At 40.3% G+C, this 20,706-nt stretch overlaps 2 protein-coding genes across 7 annotated transcripts in view; one reads left to right on the top strand and one right to left on the bottom strand.

The window, feature by feature from the left end:
- Nucleotides 1-2,431: 2,431 nt before the first annotated feature.
- On the bottom strand, nucleotides 2,432-7,504 carry PFN4 (profilin family member 4). Of its 4 annotated transcripts, none has more exons than XM_039238365.1 (5): nucleotides 7,413-7,504; nucleotides 6,708-6,836; nucleotides 6,217-6,354; nucleotides 5,357-5,462; nucleotides 2,432-2,653 (listed from the first exon to the last, which is right to left on the bottom strand). In XM_039238365.1, the coding sequence occupies exons 2-5, from the start codon at nucleotides 6,822-6,824 to the stop codon at nucleotides 2,625-2,627; spliced, it is 390 nt and encodes a 129-aa protein (XP_039094296.1). In that variant the 5' UTR covers nucleotides 6,825-6,836; nucleotides 7,413-7,504; the 3' UTR covers nucleotides 2,432-2,624. The 4 variants fall into 4 exon arrangements, with proteins under 4 accessions (XP_039094296.1, XP_039094299.1, XP_039094297.1 ...); XM_039238368.1 differs by having other exon boundaries at nucleotides 7,481-7,498; XM_039238366.1 differs by lacking the exon at nucleotides 7,413-7,504 and adding an exon at nucleotides 7,321-7,399.
- Nucleotides 7,505-7,680: 176 nt separating this feature from the next.
- Nucleotides 7,681-20,706, top strand: part of FAM228B (family with sequence similarity 228 member B) — a 22,605-nt gene continuing 9,579 nt past the window's right edge. Inside the window, exons 1-7 of one of the 3 annotated variants that reach the window (XM_039238364.1) lie at nucleotides 7,681-7,977; nucleotides 8,597-8,727; nucleotides 11,684-11,752; nucleotides 14,694-14,885; nucleotides 15,510-15,590; nucleotides 19,222-19,309; nucleotides 19,396-19,556. In XM_039238364.1, coding sequence (XP_039094295.1) covers nucleotides 8,629-8,727; nucleotides 11,684-11,752; nucleotides 14,694-14,885; nucleotides 15,510-15,590; nucleotides 19,222-19,309; nucleotides 19,396-19,556 — 690 coding nt within the window. In that variant the 5' untranslated portion in view covers nucleotides 7,681-7,977; nucleotides 8,597-8,628. Of the gene's footprint in view, nucleotides 7,978-8,596; nucleotides 8,728-11,683; nucleotides 11,753-14,693; nucleotides 14,886-15,509; nucleotides 15,591-19,221; nucleotides 19,310-19,395; nucleotides 19,557-20,706 lie in introns of those variants that run through there. The other 2 variants (XR_005529509.1, XR_005529508.1) reach the window with 2 other exon arrangements.

Genomic DNA, 20,706 nt, shown 5'->3' with positions numbered 1-20,706 from the left:
AGCTAGAGCTGACATGTCTCCTCAAACACAGCAGTTTTAGGCAAGTACATATGGAAGCTGAGGATCTGGAAAAAAATGAATCACTTAACTCCATTCATGCCTGTGTGCCCCCTCTAAAGTCTTTGTGGACCACCAGGACACAAATCTCTTTAGTCATCTGCTCCAGGACACCTCTGCAGGTACTGTGTGGTGACAACAAAGGGTCAGTTTTGTGGGTCTCTATGAATAGCTGGACGCAGCTGGAACTTTATAATGAGAATTATAGGAAGTAACTGGACAGATCATATAGGATGGCTCCAGATAGTGAGGCATTTGGCTTGAGGTGGTTTACAAAAAGGGCCCCACTGGGCACCTAGCAGTGCAGTGAGTATGTGCCTAGGAAAAGCTGGCTGACCAGCTGGTGAACATGCAAGAGGCTTCTAGCACTTTAGAGATCACCGCGGTCAAGGGTCAGAACTTCTGCTTTGCAGGCTCAAAACCCCAGCTTGACAGCATGTAGAGAGCGGGTGTATAATGCACACGACTAAGTTATACACTCCAGGAGTCAATGTGCTGATTTACGGGGAGAAATCATTGGCATGAGGACTGACACCAAAATCTATAGGTAGATTACATGGAAAGCATGTTTTCGGAATTCAGAAAACTGTACCTTGCTGCTTGATAATGTCAAGAACTGCAAAAGGTCTAAGACCTGATGCTAGTGGTGTAAGATGTTCTCTCCTCAGGGACACCTGAAGGAGGTGCCAACCAGGTTGGCCTGGAGCTGCCGTTAGGGGACAGAAAGATGTGTCATGCCCAGGAATGGACAGTATGGAATACTGAATTTTCAAAATAGGTTCTATAACTCCCCACCCTTATTGTCCTGATCATCACCCAGGAGGTAAACAGAAGAGATTAACCCTTTCTGGAGAGGATTAAATTCATTGGCCATACTATATTATGTGGACTAGGAGGAAGTAAGGGAGACAGAGTCAAAAATCTTGAGTTGATTTAAAAAATTTTTTGAGTTGTTTTAATGCATTTATTTTAAAAAACTTATTTCATTTTATTTTTTAAAAAAAATTTTAAATGTTTTACTTATTTCTGAGAGACAGAGAGAGACAGCGTGATCAGGGGAGGGTCAGAGAGAGAGGGAGATACAGAATCTGAAGCAGGCTCCAGGCTCTGAGCTAGCTGTGAGCACAGAGCCCGACACGGGGCTCAAACCCATGAACCGTGAGATCATGACCTAAGCTAAGGTTAGTCAGATAAGGTTAGTCGGTAAGTCGGATCCTTAACCGACTGAGCCACTCAGGCACCTCTTAAGAAACTTTTTTAAATGTTTTATTTTTGAGAGAGAGAGAGAGAGAGAGAGAGAGTGCAGGGGAGGGTCAGAAAGAAGGAGATACAGAATTCAAAGACAGACTCTAGGCTCTGAGCTAGCTGTCAGCACAGAGCCCGAAGCAGGGCTTGAACCCACTGACTGCAAGATCATGACCTGAGACGAAGTTGGACACTTAACTGACTGAGCCACCCAGGTGCCCCTAAGTATTTTTATTTTTGACAGAGAGAGAGAGAGAGAGACAGAGTGTGAGCAGAGGAGGGGCAGAGAGTGAGGGAGACACAGAATCTAAAGCAGGCTCCAGGCTCTGAGCTGTCAACACAGAGCCCTATGTGGGGCTTGAATCCACAACCCATGGGATCATGATCTGAGCCAAAGTCAGATGCTTAACCAACTGAGCCACCCACACACCCTTGAGTTGATTTTTGAAAGGCCATTTCTTTTTTTTTTTTTTTATTTCTAGGAGAGAGAGACAGCGTGAGCAGGGGAGGGTCAGAGAGAGAGGGAGTCACAGACTGAAACAGGCTCCAGGCTCCAAGCTGGCAGTCAGCACAGAGCCCGACGCGGGGCTCGAACCCACGAACCGTGAGATCATGACCTAAGCGAAAGTCGGATGCTTAACCGACTAAGCCACCCAGGCGCCCCTTGAAAGGCCATTTCAAAGTTCAACAAAATCAGATATCTGCAGATGGTGGGGAGTGTGGAATGCCCATCAAATACTTTGACCATGGCCCAAAGGGTGGCCTTTGTGTTGCCCTTTTCCCCAAGTCCTATAGAGGTGATGTGGACCAGATGGCTGTCACATATGTGGTGAGCAGCATTACAGGATAGCAACACTGAGTTCGGGGGAACTTTTTTTATGGCAAGCAGTAAGAAAGCTCACTCTTTGTTCTGAAGGGAGACATTACTTCATTTCTCGGGGTTACTTCCTGGAACATAACCCTGAAAAGTGGTTAGGCCTTGCGCTCTTGGCATACCCAGCAGGATGTGTGGGAGAGTCCAAGAGATTTATGGAGGAGACTCTCAACAAATACGCCCCGTGTTGCTATCAGTGTCCTCACACTCATGCCAATGACCAACACTTGAAAAAAATCAAACAAAGCAGACAGGTAAAGCTTATCAAAGAATTCCAATTAAAGAAGAGGATCTCATGAAATAAGAAAAATCACTTCCTTAACCCATTCTTCCTTCCTTTTCCGTATCTTCTTCCCAGAGTTTTTCAACCACAAACTAAGGCATTACTTTTTCTTTAGAATCAATTTCCTAAAATAACAAAAGCTGTCTTTCATAGTCCTTTGATGACTTAATTTCCCTTTCTTCTTAGATAGTCTCCTGCAAGAAACCAGAACATGGTTATTACTTGTGAGCAGCAAATCATCACCACAGTATGATTCATTTATTTATTTATCCCACAGACATTGGGAGTGACTACCATGTGCCAGATGCTGGAGATACAAGGATGACTGGGTAGTTAATACCCAGCCCTTGCTCTCAAAGATATAGATATCTCCTAGAAAGATAAATAGTCATAATTCTTTATTTCCCAAATTTTCTGTAATTATCATGTATAATTTTTTGATAGAGAAAAATATAATTAAAGAAAAACAAGTGAAGGAAACAGAAGTAATGAGATAAGTAACTGACTCCTGAGTAGGTGTCTGCCTCAATTATCCTTCATGAGAATCTAACCACTTCCAAGATAGCCCATCCCTTCCTAGAGCAGGAGATGTGTTTTTTTTTTTTTTCTTGAGAGAGAGAGCGCGCTAGCATAAGTAGAGGAGGAGCAGAGAGGGAAGGACACACAGAATCTGAAGCAGGCTCCAGGCCCCGAGCTGTCAGCATGGAGCCTCATGCGGGGCTTGAACTCACAAATTGTGAGATCATGACCTGAGCCAAAGCGGGTTGCTTAACTGACTGAGCCATGCAGGCACTCCAAGCAGTAGGATTTTAGTAGCATGATGTCAGCTATCTCCTTCTAACTAGTATAGATTCTTTGGAGTCTTTTGTGGTTCTAAACAAGAACCTCAGCCTTTACTCCCAGCCACAGAATCTACTTTACAGTGCTGAGGCAACTTCCCTGGTGTCCACAGGAGACCTGGGGAATTAGCCCTGGGCCCCAGTTGATAGGGTAGAATCTGGCCTCTTGACAGCTTAATCACCTCTTTTCCTAGCACCATTTATTGGATACCTTTAATTAGATAATTAATCCAAATCTACAGGTCTCTGTTCTGTCTTTCTGCTTCAGCCCTAGTCTACTGAAACTGACCCTCCCTCAAATTTTGACACCTGCCCAGAAAAGGACCTTGGTGGTAGTAATTGCCTATTCCTCCCACGTTGGTGGTCACTCCTTCTGTTAGGTGCTTCCAAAGTTGTGTCTTGTTTAGGCTCAGTCCTGTTTACTCTTAGAATACCTCATTGCCGGCTGTGTAGCATGGTTTATGACACTCCATGCCAGGAAACTATAACAACTGGGAAGTTCTGTGCATACATACGTGTGTGTGTGTGTGTGTTTCTGTGATGGTAATTTCTCAGTTAAGTTTTCAAGATTCACTTCTCTGGTGCCTTGCCGGATTCTGCTAGTCAGAGGTCATTCACTTATTTGGTCATCAAACACTTATTACCTACTCAACACTAGAGGCTGTTTTAGGTACTGGAGATAAGTAGATTAAGACACAATTCTTATCTTCTAGTGTCTTACAATCTAGGTAAAGGAAGAGCTCTGATGGCAGTAATAATAAAGGTATGCATAAAATGCATAGCATAGTGGACAGAAGCCCAAGAAGTGACTTGCATCTCCAGTGATGATTAGGAATTTGACAACTGGATGTGAAGGGGCAGAGACAGAAAGGAACGCTACTTCAGGCAGATAGGATAGCATGTATAGGAGCCTGGGAGGTAGAGACTATGTCTGCTTACAGCTTTGATCTCCTTGTTTATTTGGAGAGAAGAACAGACGTGGTGGATCATCACTGAATATGTATTGAAAGAATGACTGCTTTCCTCACTAGTACAAGTAGAGGCTTCTACTATCTCAAAGGAGTGTTCAAGCAACCCTAAATTTTTTTTTTTAGGAATTTAGGTTTACATTTAAAAATCTGAACACCAGCCTAATATATTGTTCATTAAGCTCAACTCTCATAGATATAATTTCCCAGTTAGTCCTACATAAGATCTTCATTCAAAAACATAAGGACACAGAAGAAGAATGTAGTGGACATCAATAAGGTAGCTGCCTGGCTCAGTAATTTTTCTGTACAAGGCTCCTTTACATAGGGTGGCCCCCACCAGTTAACACTTCTGTTTTTTTCTTTACCCTGCTGCCTTCCTCACCCCTAGCCCCCCAATAGCCCCTCTTCCTCAACCCTAGCCCCCAATAAGTGACCCAATAATTGTCAAATCAGGGTCCTAAAAGAAATTAAGAGGCCGTATGTGAGCCTTGACCATGATACCAGCCAGGAAAGGCTTTGCAATAGGACAGAACAAAGCTGACACTCTTAGACTAGAGGGGCACCTGGGTGGCTCAGTCTGTTGAGCATCTGACTCTTGATTTCGGCTTAGGTCATGATCCCACGGTTGTGGGATTGAGCCCCATCCAAACTGAGCTTGGAGCCTGCTTAAGATTCTCCCCTCCCCTCACTCTACCCTTCTATTTCTCTACCCCTCTCCCCTGCTTGTGCTCACTTTTATGCTCTCAAGAAAGGAAGGAAGGAAGGAACAAAGAAAGAAAGAAAGAAAGGAAGGAAGAAAGAAAGAAAGAAAGAGAAAGAAAGAAAGAAAGAAAGAAAGAAAGAAAGAAAGAAAGAAAGAAAGAAAGAAAGAAGGAAAGAAAGAAAGAGAAACAGACTAGAGAAGCATTCTAGCAGTATTGCTGTCCCTGGAATCCATTTTCCCTGTGGTTCAGCTAATTAACCCCAGTACTCTTCCAATAAATTCCTCCTTTCTGCCCTAGGTGGTATGAATTGGCTCATAGTTACTAGCAGTCAGAAGACCTCACTACCGTAGGGAACGAAGACAGGCATAGGGAGACAAACTTACCCAGTTTCTCCGTGGCTTCCACACAAACACTAGGATACATGCCTTCAGTGTAAGTTGCCACCAGAAGATACAGATGGGTTTTCACAACAACCACACCAGTGTTTTCCTGGATAAAAGGAAAACAGAATGCCCTTTTTTGGTTCTCATTACAGAACTAGTAGTTACACTCCAGCCACATTTTTTGACATTACACTCATATATCTGTGTTTGGAAAAGTTCCCCAACTGATTATAATTGACCCCTATCTCAAGGAGAACAAATGATATAATGAAAAGGTAATACATTTTGAAATTGGACAGCTTTGGGCTTGAATCCTGACACCTCCATTTTTCGCTGCATGACTAAGGAAGAATTATTTAACCTTGTTAGATCTCAGTTTTGTCACCCGTAAAATGAGGCTACTTACTTTATAATACAGATGAAGTATGTTTATGCCATAGCATAGGGCATCCAATAAATGTGAATTTCATTTCCTTGTTTCCTTACAGGCAACAGAGAGCCAAGAGATGTTTTAAGCACAAGAATGCTATCACCTTTTTTCTTTTTCTTTTACTTTGTCTTTTTCTTTTCTTTCTTTTCTTTTTTTTTAAGAAAGAGGATGTAGAGTATGGAGTCGTAAAAAAAGATACTTCAGGCAGGGTTCAGTTGATAGATTCCATTGGAATGACTATTTCTCAGCTAGGTTCTCTGTTCATACTTTCTTTTGCATATGCCTTCCTGGCATTAGACTGCTGCCTCAGACATTGCTACTGCAGTAATGGGCTTAATTTGTTTTATAAATGGGATGGGGGGGCGGAGCAAATTGGAGTCAATTTTCTTAAGGTTTTTTACCTAGCTGTCTTCAAATCTCAAACACTCACATTCTTAGCATAAAGAGAATAGTCATCTGCCCGGACACATTTGTAGTCCTTTTCCTTGAAATACAATCCTTCTCTTCTGGTTTGCAAAGGGTTCTTGGCGAATCCATTCACAAGAGTTCGGACATCACTGGGCATTACCTGCAGAAGTCAGACTAGGAGTGGGCAAACTATGGCAGGCTGGCCAAATTTGGCCCACTACCTGTTTTTGTAGGCCTGCAAGCTAAGAATGTTTCCCCCCCCATTTTTAAGTCACTGGAAAAAACAAATAGTATAATATTTTGTGATATGTAAAAATTACATGAAATTCAAGCTTGTGGTTCATAAAGATTTATTGGAACATAGTCACACCCACTTTTTAACGTACTGTTTGTTTTTCCATTAAAACTGCGTAGTAGTAGTTCTGGCCATATAGCCCAGAAACCGAAAATGTTGACTATGGTTCTTTATAGAAAGAGTTTGTAATGCTGATCCAAAAACCGGCTTTTTCTTACGCTAAATCCAGGTGATGCTACACTCAAGCTTCGCTCCTGGAGTTTGATGAGGGCTGCACTGTCCACATGCTTTGTTCCCAGGAGGGTATCTAACAGTAAGTTCTGCAAATGGCTCATGCTCCCTGAGCTCTGAAAAAGGGAACCGCAGTTGATACGATTCACCCTGTGAATACAAACCTCCCTAAGACCCATTGGACAGGTGTCAGCGTGAAAACTGTGGTCCGTTATCTAATATCCACCAGTACACAAAGTGGAAAATAGAATAATAGAAAATCACAGTTCGCACAGCAGGTTATTAAGTGAGCTTAGAAAATCAATGCTCTTAATTTTCTAGTTAAATCTGTGGTTCGCATCGGAATCACCTGAGATTATAAACCCCAAACCGAACACCTGCGGATGCACGCCAGCGATCTAAGCAAAGCTGAATGCGATCAGCTGGTCCTGAGTCCTCACATTCTCTTACCGCTCGCTGACCATCATCAGCGCCAACTATAGACACTGATACAGGGGACTAAATAAACCTTTAACGCATTTAAAGCGACATTTCCCATCCTCATAAGAACAACTTCCACAAACTCTCGTCCTTCTAAGGGATAATACTGAGGGCAGGCACCCCTTCTCGGCCACTCCTGGGATGTTTCCTGAAGTGGGACTGGAGGCTAGGGGGGAGGACTACTGTCTAGTCCTGTTGGTTGGGAGACGCACAGATGGCTTAAGGGAGCGCAACGGGCCCGGCGCAGGCGGAAGGAACCAGGCACTCAAGAAAAGCCCACCCCGCAAAGGCCGGCGTGAGCAGCAGCCTGCGATCAACGGACGCTGGGGAGGGCGGGGCGGAGAAGCAACGTACCTAGCTATTGGCTGTGACAGCTGCCCGTCACCGAGAAGGGCTTCGGTTTGGTTCGCTAACCACGCCCCGCCCACCAGCGTCCTCACCGCAGGTGTCCAGGTTACAAACTCGTGGGACCACACTTGAGCGCAGTTGGGGCTCACAGACTCCGCGGACGCTTTCCAGGCCCTGCGACCTCGCAGAATTCTGACTCGTCGTCGCCTGGCGCCGCACAGGGTCCGCTGGAGGTTGCGTCGGAAAACGCTAGACGCGAACATTCTGCCATTCCGAGGCCGCCGGCTCCAGCTGAGGGGGCCGCGGGCCCGGGCGGGCTCACTGTCCCGCGGCAGCCAACGACTGGTGGGCCGTGGGCCGTGGGGCCGGGCCCCCGAGTGCTGCGGGGAGCCGAAGGCCCAGTCAGTCCTGGGGGAGGGGAGAGCTCAGGTACCTGTCGTGGTCTGCAACTTTCCTGCGGGGCCGGCCAGAGCTCGCCCGCATCTTGCTGACGGGGTGGGAGGGGAGGGATGGGGTCGTGGGTGCTTGTAGGTCTACAAAGGGCGCAAGCCCTGATGACAGCTTCCTCCTCAGATGACAGTCCTTGTGTGTGTATGTGTCGGGGGGACTGCTTTGGGCGACCTAGAGCTAGAGGACACGCAAAGATTGTCTGAAAAGCCCTCCCTTCTGTAAGCAGCGCCGCCTGTGTGGGCTGCGGTAGCCAGGAATTTACAGCTCTCGGGTTGGCGGCCCTCGGTCAGAAAAGTGCTGCCGTGCGACCCCTAGAGGCCTGGCTGGTAATTGCCACACCGGCTCCAATCGGCTGTGTTGTAGGACGTGGGAAGCCTGGAATTTAAGGGGGACACGGGTCAGTCCAGGGAGAACCTCCCCTGCTTCAAAGACGCTGGTTTTGAGGACATCATCAGGAACTATGGTGAAGTCCTCTTGTTAGGCAGAGTGTGGGTGGCTACTAAGTCAGAATCCGTCCCACACCTGCTCATGGTGGCCAAGGATTGTTAATAGAGAGTAAGACTGTGAATTCTCATTAATGAATAAGCGAATCTTCTAGTCTTTCTAGGGGCTCTGTTATTTGTGACCACAATGAAAAATTTAGACAGTGATGATATCCTAACTGACAAGCATCCTAAGCCCAAGAGCTCGAAAGAATGGTTGGAACCACAGCCACTTCATTTTATGGAGGTAACAGTAGTGTATGGCATTTTAGTTTCTATCTGGGTAGTTGCACTGAGAATTGGCTTGTGCTTAACATTTTTTCTATGTTTTCTGTTTCATTTCTGTTCTTTACTATTCCATTTATTCTACTAACATCATGTTTTCTCTTCATTCTCTAGTTTCCTAAGGTGGAATCATAGGTAATTGATTATATGACTTCTGTAGGCTCCATCCTACCAGCACTGAGCTGGGCTTGGGGCACCATCTCATGTCTCATGAACTGTGAGATCATGACCTGAATGAAAATCGAGAGTTTGGTGCTCAACTGAGCCACCTAGGCGCTGCTTTCCTGAAGCACTCTTGTAAACTTCATCACCTGAATTTATATATGTTGTATTTTGAAAAACTATTGTGATTTCTTATTTTCTAAACAGCTTTATAAGGTATAATTAGTACACACTAAACTGCATATATTTGAAGTGTGCAGTTTGATAAATGTTGACATACGTATTCACACGTGAAACCACCACAGTTAAGAGAATGAACATATTCATTATGCCCAAAGTTTCCTCCTTTTCTATCCCCAACCAAGGCAATCACTGATTTGCTGTCACTATAGTTTATTTTGCCCTTAAAAAATTTTATTCAGATGTGGGGCGCCTGGGTGGCTCAGTTGATTAAGTGTCCAACTTTTGTTCAGGCCATGAACTCGCAGTCTATGGTTTGAGTCCTGAACGTAGGGCTTTGTGCTGACAGCTGAGAGCCTGGGTCCTGCTTCAGATTGTTTCCTGGTCTCTCTGCCCCTCCCCCACTCATGCCTCTCTCTGTCTCTCTCTCAGAAGTAAATAAACATAATTCTTTTTTTTAATGCAGATGTAATCTTACAATATGCTTTTTGTCTGGCTTCTTTCTTTCAGCATAATTATTTTTGCAATTCGTCTGTGTTGTGGCATGTATCAGTACTTCAGTACTTCATTTTTTTTTTTTTTTTTTTTTTTTGCTAAATGCTATATGGTTTGTCCATCCTCCTGATGGACATTTGGGTTTGCATTTTGTGGCTGTCACAAAGCTGTTAGGAACACTCATGCACTTGTCTTTATATGGACATATGCTTTCATTTCTCTTGGGTAAGTATATAATTGTGGAATGACTGGGTCATACGGGAAATGAATTTAACTTTTTTTTTTTTTTTTTTAAGAGTCAGAGAGGCAGCGTGAGCAGGGGATGCTCAGAGAGAGGGAGAGATATAGAATCCAGAGACAGCCTCCAGGCTCTGAGCTAGCTGTCAGCACAGAGCCTGATGCGGGGCTCAAACCCATGAACTGTGAGATCATATCTGCCTTGTACATACACAGTTCAAGGATCTGCCAGAGATTTGGTCAGGTCATTTGTAAAGTTTGTGGCATCCTCTCTGGCTTTCTCCTTTCAGGTATTTCTCCTTTGACTTTCCAGCTCCTCTGGATTCCCTGAACTCTTGTCTTCTAATTCTTAAATTCTGTAAAACTTCATGTTTCTGAGTTTGAACCCTCTGCTTTAGCTCTGATAGAGGCCTGCTCTTAGACAAAAGTCTATAAAACTGAAACCCACTGCTGTTACTTTCTTTTTCTAATTATTGACTACATTCTGTTTTCTCCCTGCTTTTGGTCAAGTCTCCAATGTCTTCAGATTGTTGTTTTTTCTATTATTGTCTAGAATATTATTTCAGTACCCATCTTGGTTTTGAGAACAACAGGTTTGCCAGGAATAGCAACTCTGTGAGGCAGAAAGAACAAAGAAAGTGAATCTGGAGTTAGTTACATTTGAGTTTAAATTCTTGTTTCTGTGCAGAATTTTCTAGGCTTCTACTTGTTGCTTAACTCCTATGACCCTTAATTTCCTTGAGTGTTAGCCATCCTTGGGAAGGTAAGTTCTTGGATTTTGAGGTTTTTTTTAATTCTTTTTTTTTTAATGTTTTATTTATTTCTGAGAGAGAGAGAGACAGTGTGAGCAGGGGAGGGTCAGAGAGAGATGGAGGGAGATACAGAATCTGAAACAGGCTCCAGGCTCTGAGCTAGCTGTCAGCACAGAGCCCAACACGGGGCTTGAACCCACGAACTGTGAGATCATGACCTGAGCTGAAGTCGGACGCTTAACCGACTGAGCCACCCAGGCGCCCCGGATTTTGAGATTTTACTCTCTTTTTTGAAAACAAGAATAGTGGAACTGAAGACAACTATTTCCAATAATAGTTAATTTGAGAAATTTTTTTTGTATTATTATGAATGGATTTTAAAAGCCCACCCAAAATGTTAGTAACTTTGGGAAATTAAAAAAAATTAATCATATTTCCATTGTGGTAAGATATATATAGTATCAAAGTTCACTATTTTTAACCATTTTTAAGTATAATTCAATGACATTAATTATAACCTCTTGTATTTTCTGGCAGATAGTTAATTGTGGAAGATTTGTTGTGAAAATGGAAAAAATTATTATTATGAACTATTTCCTGAAGATTGTGTTCCTTTAAAATCTAAAAATGTGACTTGTATATAAACAAATTTATTATTAGTATTTGATAGCTACAATGACTAAATGGATTAAAGCAGAAGTCACTCATGATTGAATGAATTCAAATAAAGGCCTGATTCTATTTTAACCCATAAAGGTGAAAGCCTTTCATGAAATGTGAAAAAAAAAGATCGATTCTACTTACCATATGGTGATGGGCTGGTCATTTGTCCATGCTGGGATTCAAAATGTCTATAATCTGAGTTATTTTTTGCCTTCGAATGAGCTATAGCAAATAGAAAGATTCAGATGCTCTTTAAAAAGTACTTGATAAAAAAAATAAAAAATAAAATAAAAAGTACTTGATGATATGATTTGAGGTAGAAAAATTGTATTTATAGAGAACTTTCCAGGGATATGTCTGTGAGTCCAGATAGTATTAATAATTTGATTTTTTAAATTTGATTTTCAAAATTTCATTCTATAATTTTAGGTATTAGCTAAAGAAGATATTGATGCAGCTATTCAATCGATATTATATAGAGAAAATTATGTAATTAAGGTAAGAATTGGTTACAGAATGTGTCACATTCTGTAATGTGACAGTTAATTACATTATAATTCTATAATGTGAAATTAACTTTTGTCTTTCCCTTTTAGATGGAAAATAGAATTGAAAACACTCATTAATGCCTAGGGTTAACCTTAAGAGATCTCTGAGGTTGTTTTAATTGACTTCCTGTCTTTTTATTTGTGGGGATTTTTTTCACACATATTTTTTTTAAGTTTATTTATTTTGAGAGAGCATGAGCAGGCAAGGGACAGGGAGAGGGAGGAGAGAGAGAGAGAGAGAGAGAGAGAGAATCCCAAGCAGGCTCTGTGTCCAGAGCACAAGATGCAAGGCTTGAACTCATAAACTGTGAGATCATGACCTGAGTCGAAACCAAGAGTCTGATGCTTAACCGACTAAGCCACCCAGGTGTTCCTCACAGATACTTAAAAAAAATTTTTTTATAGTTTATTTGTTTTTGAGACAGAGACCGAGCATGAGCAGGGGATGGGCAGAGAGAGAGGGAGACACAGAATCCGAAACAGGCTCCAGGCTCTGAGCTGCCAGCACACGGGGCTCAAACTCACCAACCACGAGATCATGATCTGAGCCGAAGTTGGAGGCTTAACCAACTGAGCCCCCCAGGTGCCCCCTCACAGATACTTTTATATACGAGTTTTCCCCTAGTCACTTGTTCTTTCATCTAGTGGGGCTTCTGTGGAGTCACCGTGTATTCTTAAGAGTTTTAAGAGCTGTTACTGGGACTCACTGACTAATTATTACTAGATAAGAAGAAGAATTTAGGTAAGGCATAGGTAAAAAGAAGGCTTTAACTGTAACAGGATGGGCTTAATTATAAGACAAGATAAATGTCCATGTGTGGTAAACACTGGAGTGGGTAACTTGTTTTTGTTTTTAAGAATTTTCTTTACAGTTGTTTAAAAAAGAGAGGAGCTATTCATTAAGAATGGTTGAAGTGTGGGGCATCTGGGTAGCTCAGTTGGTTAAGCATCAGACTCGATCTCAACTCTGGTCTTGATCTCTGGGTCATGAGTTCAAGCCCTGCACTGGGCTCTCCTCTGGGCATGAAGCCTACTTAAAAAAAAATGGTTGAAGTGTGCTATGACCTGAATATAAGAAGGGATATGGCCTCTTTTTTGTGTGTTTTTTTTTTTCCTCATTTTGAATTTCATGTGATTGATTTTAGTAATCACATGATTTCATTTACTAAATGACAGGTGGATAAGTTTTGGATAAACAAATTTTAGTGTATAGCTTAAGTCAGTCATTTTCTTTATTTACAGGCTGCTTGCCATTTCATTTGGGTTGTGCTACTTTTCCGCCAGTTTACTCTTTTTTCTTTTTCAATAGATTTTTCTTCTTCCACATTCTCATACCTTCTCTTCCTAGATAACTCCTTTTTCTTTCTTTTTTTTTTAAATGTTTTTTTTTAAATTTATTTCTAGGGGAGAGAGAGATGGCATGAGCAGGGGAGGGTCAGAGAGAGAGGGAGTCACAGACTCTGAAACAGGCTCCAGGCTCTGAGCTGGCAGTCAGATCCACTCAGGTTCTGAGTGGATCCACTACTGATCCACTCAGGTTCCCTCTAGTAACTCTTTTTAAAAAATTTTTTTAACGTTTGTTTTTGAGAGAGAGACAGAGCGTGAGTGGGGAAGGAGCAGAGAGAGACACACACAGAATCAGAAGCAGGCTCCAGGCTCTGAGCTGTCAGCACAGAGCCCATTGTGGGACTTGAACTCACGAACTGCGAGATCATGACCTGAGCTGAAGTTGGACACCCAACCAACTGAGCCACCCAAGCAACCCCGCTAGATAACTCCTTTAAGGCCCATCCCAAATGTCTCCCACTATAGGAGTAAAAAAAAAAATTTGTTACTTTTTTCCATTGTGGTAAAATATATATAACATAAAATTTGCTATTTTAAACCATTTTTTAAATGAGAGTGAGCAAGCAAGCGTGCATGTGCATGGGGAGGGGCAGAGGGAGAGGGAAAGAGAATCTTAAACAGACTCCACTCCCAATGTGGAGTGTGACACAGGTCTTGATTTCATGACTTGAGATCTGTGACCTGCCACCCAGATACCCCTTAACCATTTTTAAGTGTACAGTTCAGTGTTGTTAATTGCATTCACAGGTTGTGCAATTAGCATTACTATCTATTTCCAAATAGATGGGTGTTGTGAAACCATCACCGTTTATCTATTTCTAAAACTATATCACCCTAACCAAAACTTTATATGCATTAAGTAATGTCTTCCCATTCCTCCCTCCCCAGAGATGCCTCTGGTAACCCCTAATTTAGCATCTGTCTCTATGCATTTGTTTATTCTAGATAATTGCACGTAAGTGGAATCCTACAATATTTGTCCTTTTGTGTCTGTCTTATTTCACTTAGCATATTGTCTTCAAGATTCATCCATGTTGTAGCCTATTTCAGAACTTCATTCCATTTTATGGCTGCATAATACTCCATTTTGTGTATATACTACATTTTGTTTATACATTCATCTGCTGATGGACACTTGGGTTGCTTTCATTTTTTGGCTATTGTGAATAATGCTGCTACAAACATTGGTATACAAGTATCTGAGTCTTTTTGTTTTTAGTTCTTTTATAGGTATATATATATTTACAGACATCTATGTAACATATGTATACATGTGTATATATTATACACACACACATATACATCTTGCTATATCGTCCTTCCTCCTATTGTTTTGTGTATTTGTCTTGTAGTCTGTCCAGGAAGAGTAGGCATGTTGCCTAATTTATCTATATATTCATTATTTCTAGTATAGTGCGTGTCACACAGTAGAAGCCAAATAGATGAATCAGTGAATGACTTTGTGAGTTATTCTTAGGAATATAAATGAACTTTAGATTTTAAATAGCTTTAGGATAATTGTTTTTTCTATCATTGTTTAATAGGAACTAGATAAATATTTGCAACATCATGAGTTCTTAAATGCAAGAAGAAAGGAGAGGTTGTATAAAAGATGGACTGACCATGTGGCAGATCCTCTCCAGAAGAAAATTATAGAAAAAGTTTGTTCACATAAGAAGATTAATAAAAGGAGACAAGAGGAATTAGGTGGTTTTTTAAAACATGTAAATAAAAAGGTAATAAGAGGTCATTTGATACTTGTTTCAGTTGGTTTAAAATTGTGATTATCTTTATAATCATCCAAATAGCCTACCTCTTCCACTCTATATATGTATAAACTCTACTCTGTTAGAGCATATACTATTCCTAAATCTAGGGCATGTGGAAAGGATGGAAGAAAGAGGATTAGGTCTGGAGTTAAATGGGTAGATTAGTATTACTTGTCTGCTTTTCTCATGTAATAATTTTGTATACCAATTAAATTTGGACTCTAGGGTTGATAGATATAGTTCTAGAACCTGGTTGTTTACAAAACTATAAGATATTTCTATTTTGGCATCTCTAAGAGATCTGAGATGTTTGACTACTAAGCATTTAAAAATAATTTCCCAAATCTGTTGGTGTCCCAACATTCATTATTAATTCTAGCAAATTTTAAGTAGATTCCTTCTATCACTATAATGTTTATTACTTGACTACCTCAAGTTTAGCTTTAAATTTGGTCTTCCCTTCCCTTTTGTATTTGTCATTAATGCCGTTTTGAAGCAGAAGAATGGAATTGTGTTTGACTGTTGAGTCCTGTTATGCTCAAAATTAATTGTGTACCTCTTGTTATGTGTAGTTTTATTTCCTTCCTATAGGGAAATGTATTTATAGAGCATTATGATCCGAAAGAGTATGATCCTTTTTATATGAGCAAAAAGGACCCGAATTTTCTGAAGGTAGGATAGACTTCTTATTTTTTATATTATGTGGTTGGCTTTTTTGAGCAGCCCTGATGTGTGGGTAGTCCTTTAGTGATTCTCTAAGAATGCAGTAGCATCTTTTTTTTTTTTTTTTTTTTTTGAGAGAGCGCTAGTGGGGGAGGGGCAAAGAGAGAGGGAAACAGAGGATTGAAAGCAGGCTTTGCACTAATAGCAGCAAGCGAGATCATGACCTGAGCTGAAGTCGGATGCTCAACTGACTTGAGTGACCCAGGTGCCCCAGAATGCAGTAACATCTTAAGAATTGTTTCCCATCTCCATATCTTAGGAATAAAACACCCAGAGTCCAGGGGTGCCTTGGTGATTCTTGACTTTGGCTCAGGTCAAGATCTCACTGTTCGTTAGATTGAGCCCGCATCAAGCTCTGTGCTGACGGTATGGAACCTGCTTGGGATTCTCTCTCTCGGCCCCTTTCCTGATCACTCATGCTCTCTCTCAAAATAAGTAAAGAAACCCAAAAAACAACAAAGTCCAAAGTAAATTAAACCTCAGTAAAATTTGAAATTATTGTATAATATTCAGGTAGTAGGTAACATTTAAAAATTTCAGACTCTTAAAAATTTGTTACAAATGTAATACATTTTCATGATAAATGAACAAAATCTATATTTAAATAAAGAATGAAAAAACCATTCACAATTCCATTACCCAGAATGAACTCATTAACATTTTTCTTTATATCCTTTTGGATATCCAAGGCTTTTTTCTGTATGTAGATTTATTTTACAAAAGTGGGATAACACCCATTAGGTTCATACTCTGCATTTTTTTCTTCATTAGTTGTTTTTGTGTGTTTTTTTCTTTTTTCTTTTTTTTTTAGAGAGAAAGATAGCATGAGCAGGGGAGAGGGGCAGAGGGAGAGAGAATCTCAAGCAGGCTCTACACTCAGTGTGGAGTGTGACACGGGGCTCGGTCCCATGACCCAGCCAAAACTAAAAGGTGGTTGCTCAACTGACTGAGCCACCCAGATACTCTCCTTTTTTCTCAATAGTTTTATGGTTTTCTCTTTTTTTGTCATAAATGTAAATACAGGGACATCTGGGTGGCTCAGTCAATTAAGCATCCAACTTTGGCTCAGGTCATGATCTCAGGGTTTGTGGGTTTGAGCCCTGGGAGCCCCGCATCAGGCTATGTGCTGACCGCTCAGAGCCTGGAGTCTACTGCAGATTCTGTCTCCCTCTCTCTCTGCCCCTCCCCCAGTCATGCTCTGTTTTTCTCTGTCTCAGTAAGAAATAAACAAAAAATGTAAATACATAATTTTTATCATTGTATAATATTCTATTAGTAATGACTGCTAACTTGCACTGAAGGCTTAACCAAATATTAGGACTTTTTTTTTTCTTCCATCTTTGCTACTACCACATGAGGTAATTTGCAGATGAGGCAAGTGAGACACAGACCTGTTAAATTACTTTTCATAGCCGCACAACTGTAAATAGAGCATAGATATGTTTCTAACCATATATGGTACCTTGCTATGCCATCATTTTTTTTAAACATATTCCCTGTTTCAAACATCTAGATTGTTTTGAACCTATTGTTGTTATAAATGACATGATAAACTTCCCTGTAACTATTTAATTTTTTCCTTAGGGTAACTTGCTAGAGGTAGAATTGCTGAGTTAAAGGTTATGCATGGTTTTGATTCATATTACCAAATTGTCCTCCAGAATAATTGTATAAATTTGTGTCCCTGCCAGAGTCCATTTTCCCACACTTTTGCTAATAGTGGATTTTTTAAAATATATTTTGAGAGAGAGAGTGAGAGTGCACACAAGTAGGGAAGGGGCAGGGAGAGTGAGGGAGAGAGAGAGAATCCTAAGGAGGCTCCTCATCACCCGTGCAGAGCCTAATGCAGGCTTGAACTCATGAACCGCGAGATCATGACCTGTGCTGAAGTCAGACATTTAACTAACTGACCACCCAGGTAGCCTGCTAATAGTGGATATTATTAAACAAAATTAAAATTCTTGAGTCATAGACATATTATTTTATTTTTTTATGTTTATTTTTGAGAGTGGATGAGTGGGAGAGGGGCAGAGAGAGAGAGGGAGACAGAGAATCCCAAGCAGGCTCCACACTGTCAGTGAAAAGCCTGATATGGGGCTTGAACTCACAAACCATGAGATCCTGACCTGAGCCAAAATCAAGAGTCGAATGCCTAACCGACTGAACCCTCGAGTCATAGACATTTTAAACTGTAGGCATTTGCAGGCAAAGCATGTTTGTTTTTTTTTGCCAAATCAGGGTGTGTGCATGTGCTATTGTCCCTATTTTAGTAGGTAGGAGTTAAAGTGAGAGTTTAAAGTTAGAGCCTTAGTTTATTAACTAGTATAATAACTAGTTAAGGGGCAGAATTGGGATTTGAAACTAGATCTTTTTGATATCAAAATTCTAGTTTGTTCTTTTACCATTCTACTTTTCTAAATGAAGCTGATAGGCGGCCTCTAAGTGGAACAGTTTGAGGTTATAACAGCAGTTCTCAAAGTGAGGTACGTAGATCTTTGAGAGCCCTGAAGCCCTTTTAAGGGACCCATTAGGCCAAGTATTTTCATAATAGTGCCAAATATTATTTACCTTTTCATAGCATTGACATTGGCTCTGATGGTGCAAAAGCAATGGTGGGTGAAGCTGCTGGTAATTAGAACAACTTAAGTCAGTGTCACCAAATCATACTGGTCATCATTATATGCTCACTGCCATGCACTCACAGTAAAAAAAAAAATTGCAGTTTCACTTAAGAATGTCCTTGATCAAACATTAAAAATTGTTAATTTTATGAAATCTTGCTCCTAAGTATATATCTTTTTAGTATTCTGTGTGATGAAACAGTAAGTATGCAAAGAGCACTTCTTCCTAATGATTGCTTGAATTGTCAGCTATACTGCTTGATTTATTTTTCATGGTACACTTTTTTTTTAAATGACTTATAAATTATGGTTATAAGTGTTGGATATTTGGCAGACATTTTTTGGAAAATTCATGAAGTCACTTCAAGAAAAATGACAGTATTTGTTGCCAATGATAAAACAGCTTTTAAGCAGAAAATGAAATTTTGGAAAAATATTCACTGTCATGAGTATGACAGCTTTCTGCTACTCATAGTTTTTTGATGAGATTGGTAATGATATTAGTGAATATGATTATAGTATAATGATATGTATTGATAATTTGGAAGATCTCACATAACTCAATGATATAGTTTCTTCCAAATAATCCATGACCTGGATAAAAGATCCACTCAAAGTTCAACAGAGACCAATGGATTTTAATGTAGTTGAGTTTGAATAATTTATTGATATAGTTTCACATTTCACATCATAACTTTTAAGAAACTACAGAACTTAGTGTGGGTATAGTGTCTAAGAAGAATATCCACAATAATCTGAAAAGGCTGTTAAAGCAAGAACTATAACCATGGCTGGAGGGCCTTGCAAAGAGTTTTTTGGAGTGTCCCCATTTCTGTAAATGGTTAAACTTAGTAGTTTGTAGATACTGATTTTTTCAGGCATAGGAGTCATACACCGATGATTAGGATAGACTGAAAAAGACTTGCAGTTCTTTCCTTAAAGATCTGCTTTTCTTGTAGGTTATCGTTCCACCATTTCGTGATCCTTTGAAAAAGGCACAATATGACAAAGATAACGAGAAAAGAACTCTTCTTCAGTGTGAGACTGGTACTAATTGTCATGTGATCTTATAACCTAAAAGCAATGGGAGTTGCATTTAAGGGTGCTAATTTAGGTTACTAATCTTCCTACAGGCAAAATATGTACAATGAAAGAATTTAAAGAGGTTGAGAACGCCAAACAGCAGTCCAGATTTCCAAGAATTTCTAGTTCGAGGCACTTTATGACTCCAAATAAGTGGCTTATGCTGCCTACAACCTATATAGAAAGTGAATTTTGTAAAAGGAGCAGGTAATGGTTAATAGAAATTATTGAACCTCTTGCAATTTGAAAACTTATCTTGAGACAGCGATGTAAATCTTGTCATAATTATGATTTTTTTTAAATTTCATTTTTCAGTGAGAAATCCAGAATTCTTATCTTTGTTCCTCTTTGTAATGTTTCTTTTTTCTTGGGCACTTTCAAGATTTTCTCTTCGCTTTTCATTAGCTAGATTATGATGTCTTTAGGTGTTATTAACCTTTCTTTCTATGTATCCTACTTAGGGTTCTTTGAGATTCTTGTTTCTGTAGTTTGACATCTTTCATTATTTTGGAAATTTTGAGACCATTGTCACTTCAGATATTTCTTATGCCTCATTCTTTGTTTTTCCTTTCCTTATGAGACTCCAGTTATACATATGTTACACCATTTGATATTGTCTTATAGCTCCATAGCTCTGAGTTGGTTTTTTTGTGTTAAAAAAAATTTTTTTTTCCTACTTGTATTTCAGTTGAACAATGTCTACTAATCTATCTTTAGGTTCACTGAGCCTTTCCTCAGCTGTGCCTCATCTGTTGATCAGCTCATCAGGAATTCTTGTTCTCTAATGAATTTTTATTTCTAACATTTCCATTTGATTTTTTTTACAGTATTTTTAGTCATACTTTATGGCATTATCATAAACATTCAATATTTATAATTTTTTAATTTTTTTACAAATAGTTTATTGTCAAGTTGGTTTCCATGTAACACCCAGTGCTCATCCCCACCAGTGCCCTCCTCCATGCCCATCTCCCCCCCCCAACACCCATCAGTCCTCAGTTTGTTCTCAGCATTCAAGAGTGTCTCATGGTTTACTTCTCTCCCTCTCCCCGATTTCTCCCCTTCTTCTCTCCCATGGTCCTCCATTAAGTCCTCCTAATTCTCCTATACGTGCAAACATATGGTATTTGTCCTTCTCTACCTGACTTATTTCGCTCAGCATAACACCCTCAAGGTCCATCCTTGTTGCTACACATGGCCAGATTTCATTCTTTCTCATTGCCATGTAGTATTCCATCGTATAGATAAACCACATCTTGATTCATTCGTCTGTTGATGGACACTTAGGCTCTTTCCATGTTTTGGCTATTGTTCAGAGTGCTGCTATGAACATTGGGGTACATGTGCTCCTATGCATCAGC

Source organism: Hyaena hyaena, unplaced genomic scaffold (assembly GCF_003009895.1).
Source record: "Hyaena hyaena isolate Hyena2069 unplaced genomic scaffold, ASM300989v1 scaffold_138, whole genome shotgun sequence".
Lineage (NCBI taxonomy): Eukaryota > Metazoa > Chordata > Mammalia > Carnivora > Hyaenidae > Hyaena > Hyaena hyaena.
Note: the sequence above shows the minus strand (reverse complement) of the source record. Positions and strands in the feature narration are given on the sequence as shown.

Coding starts and splice junctions, on each gene's coding strand:
- PFN4 (XM_039238365.1), bottom strand. CDS start 6,824: ATGAGCCATTTGCAGAACTTACTGTTAGATACCCTCCTGGGAACAAAG. Junction 6,355..6,707: donor TAGCATCACCTGGATTTAGC/GTAAGAAAAAGC, acceptor TGACTTCTGCAG/GTAATGCCCAGTGATGTCCG. Junction 2,654..5,356: donor GGAAGCCACGGAGAAACTGG/GTAAGTTTGTCT, acceptor GGTTTCTTGCAG/GAGACTATCTAAGAAGAAAG.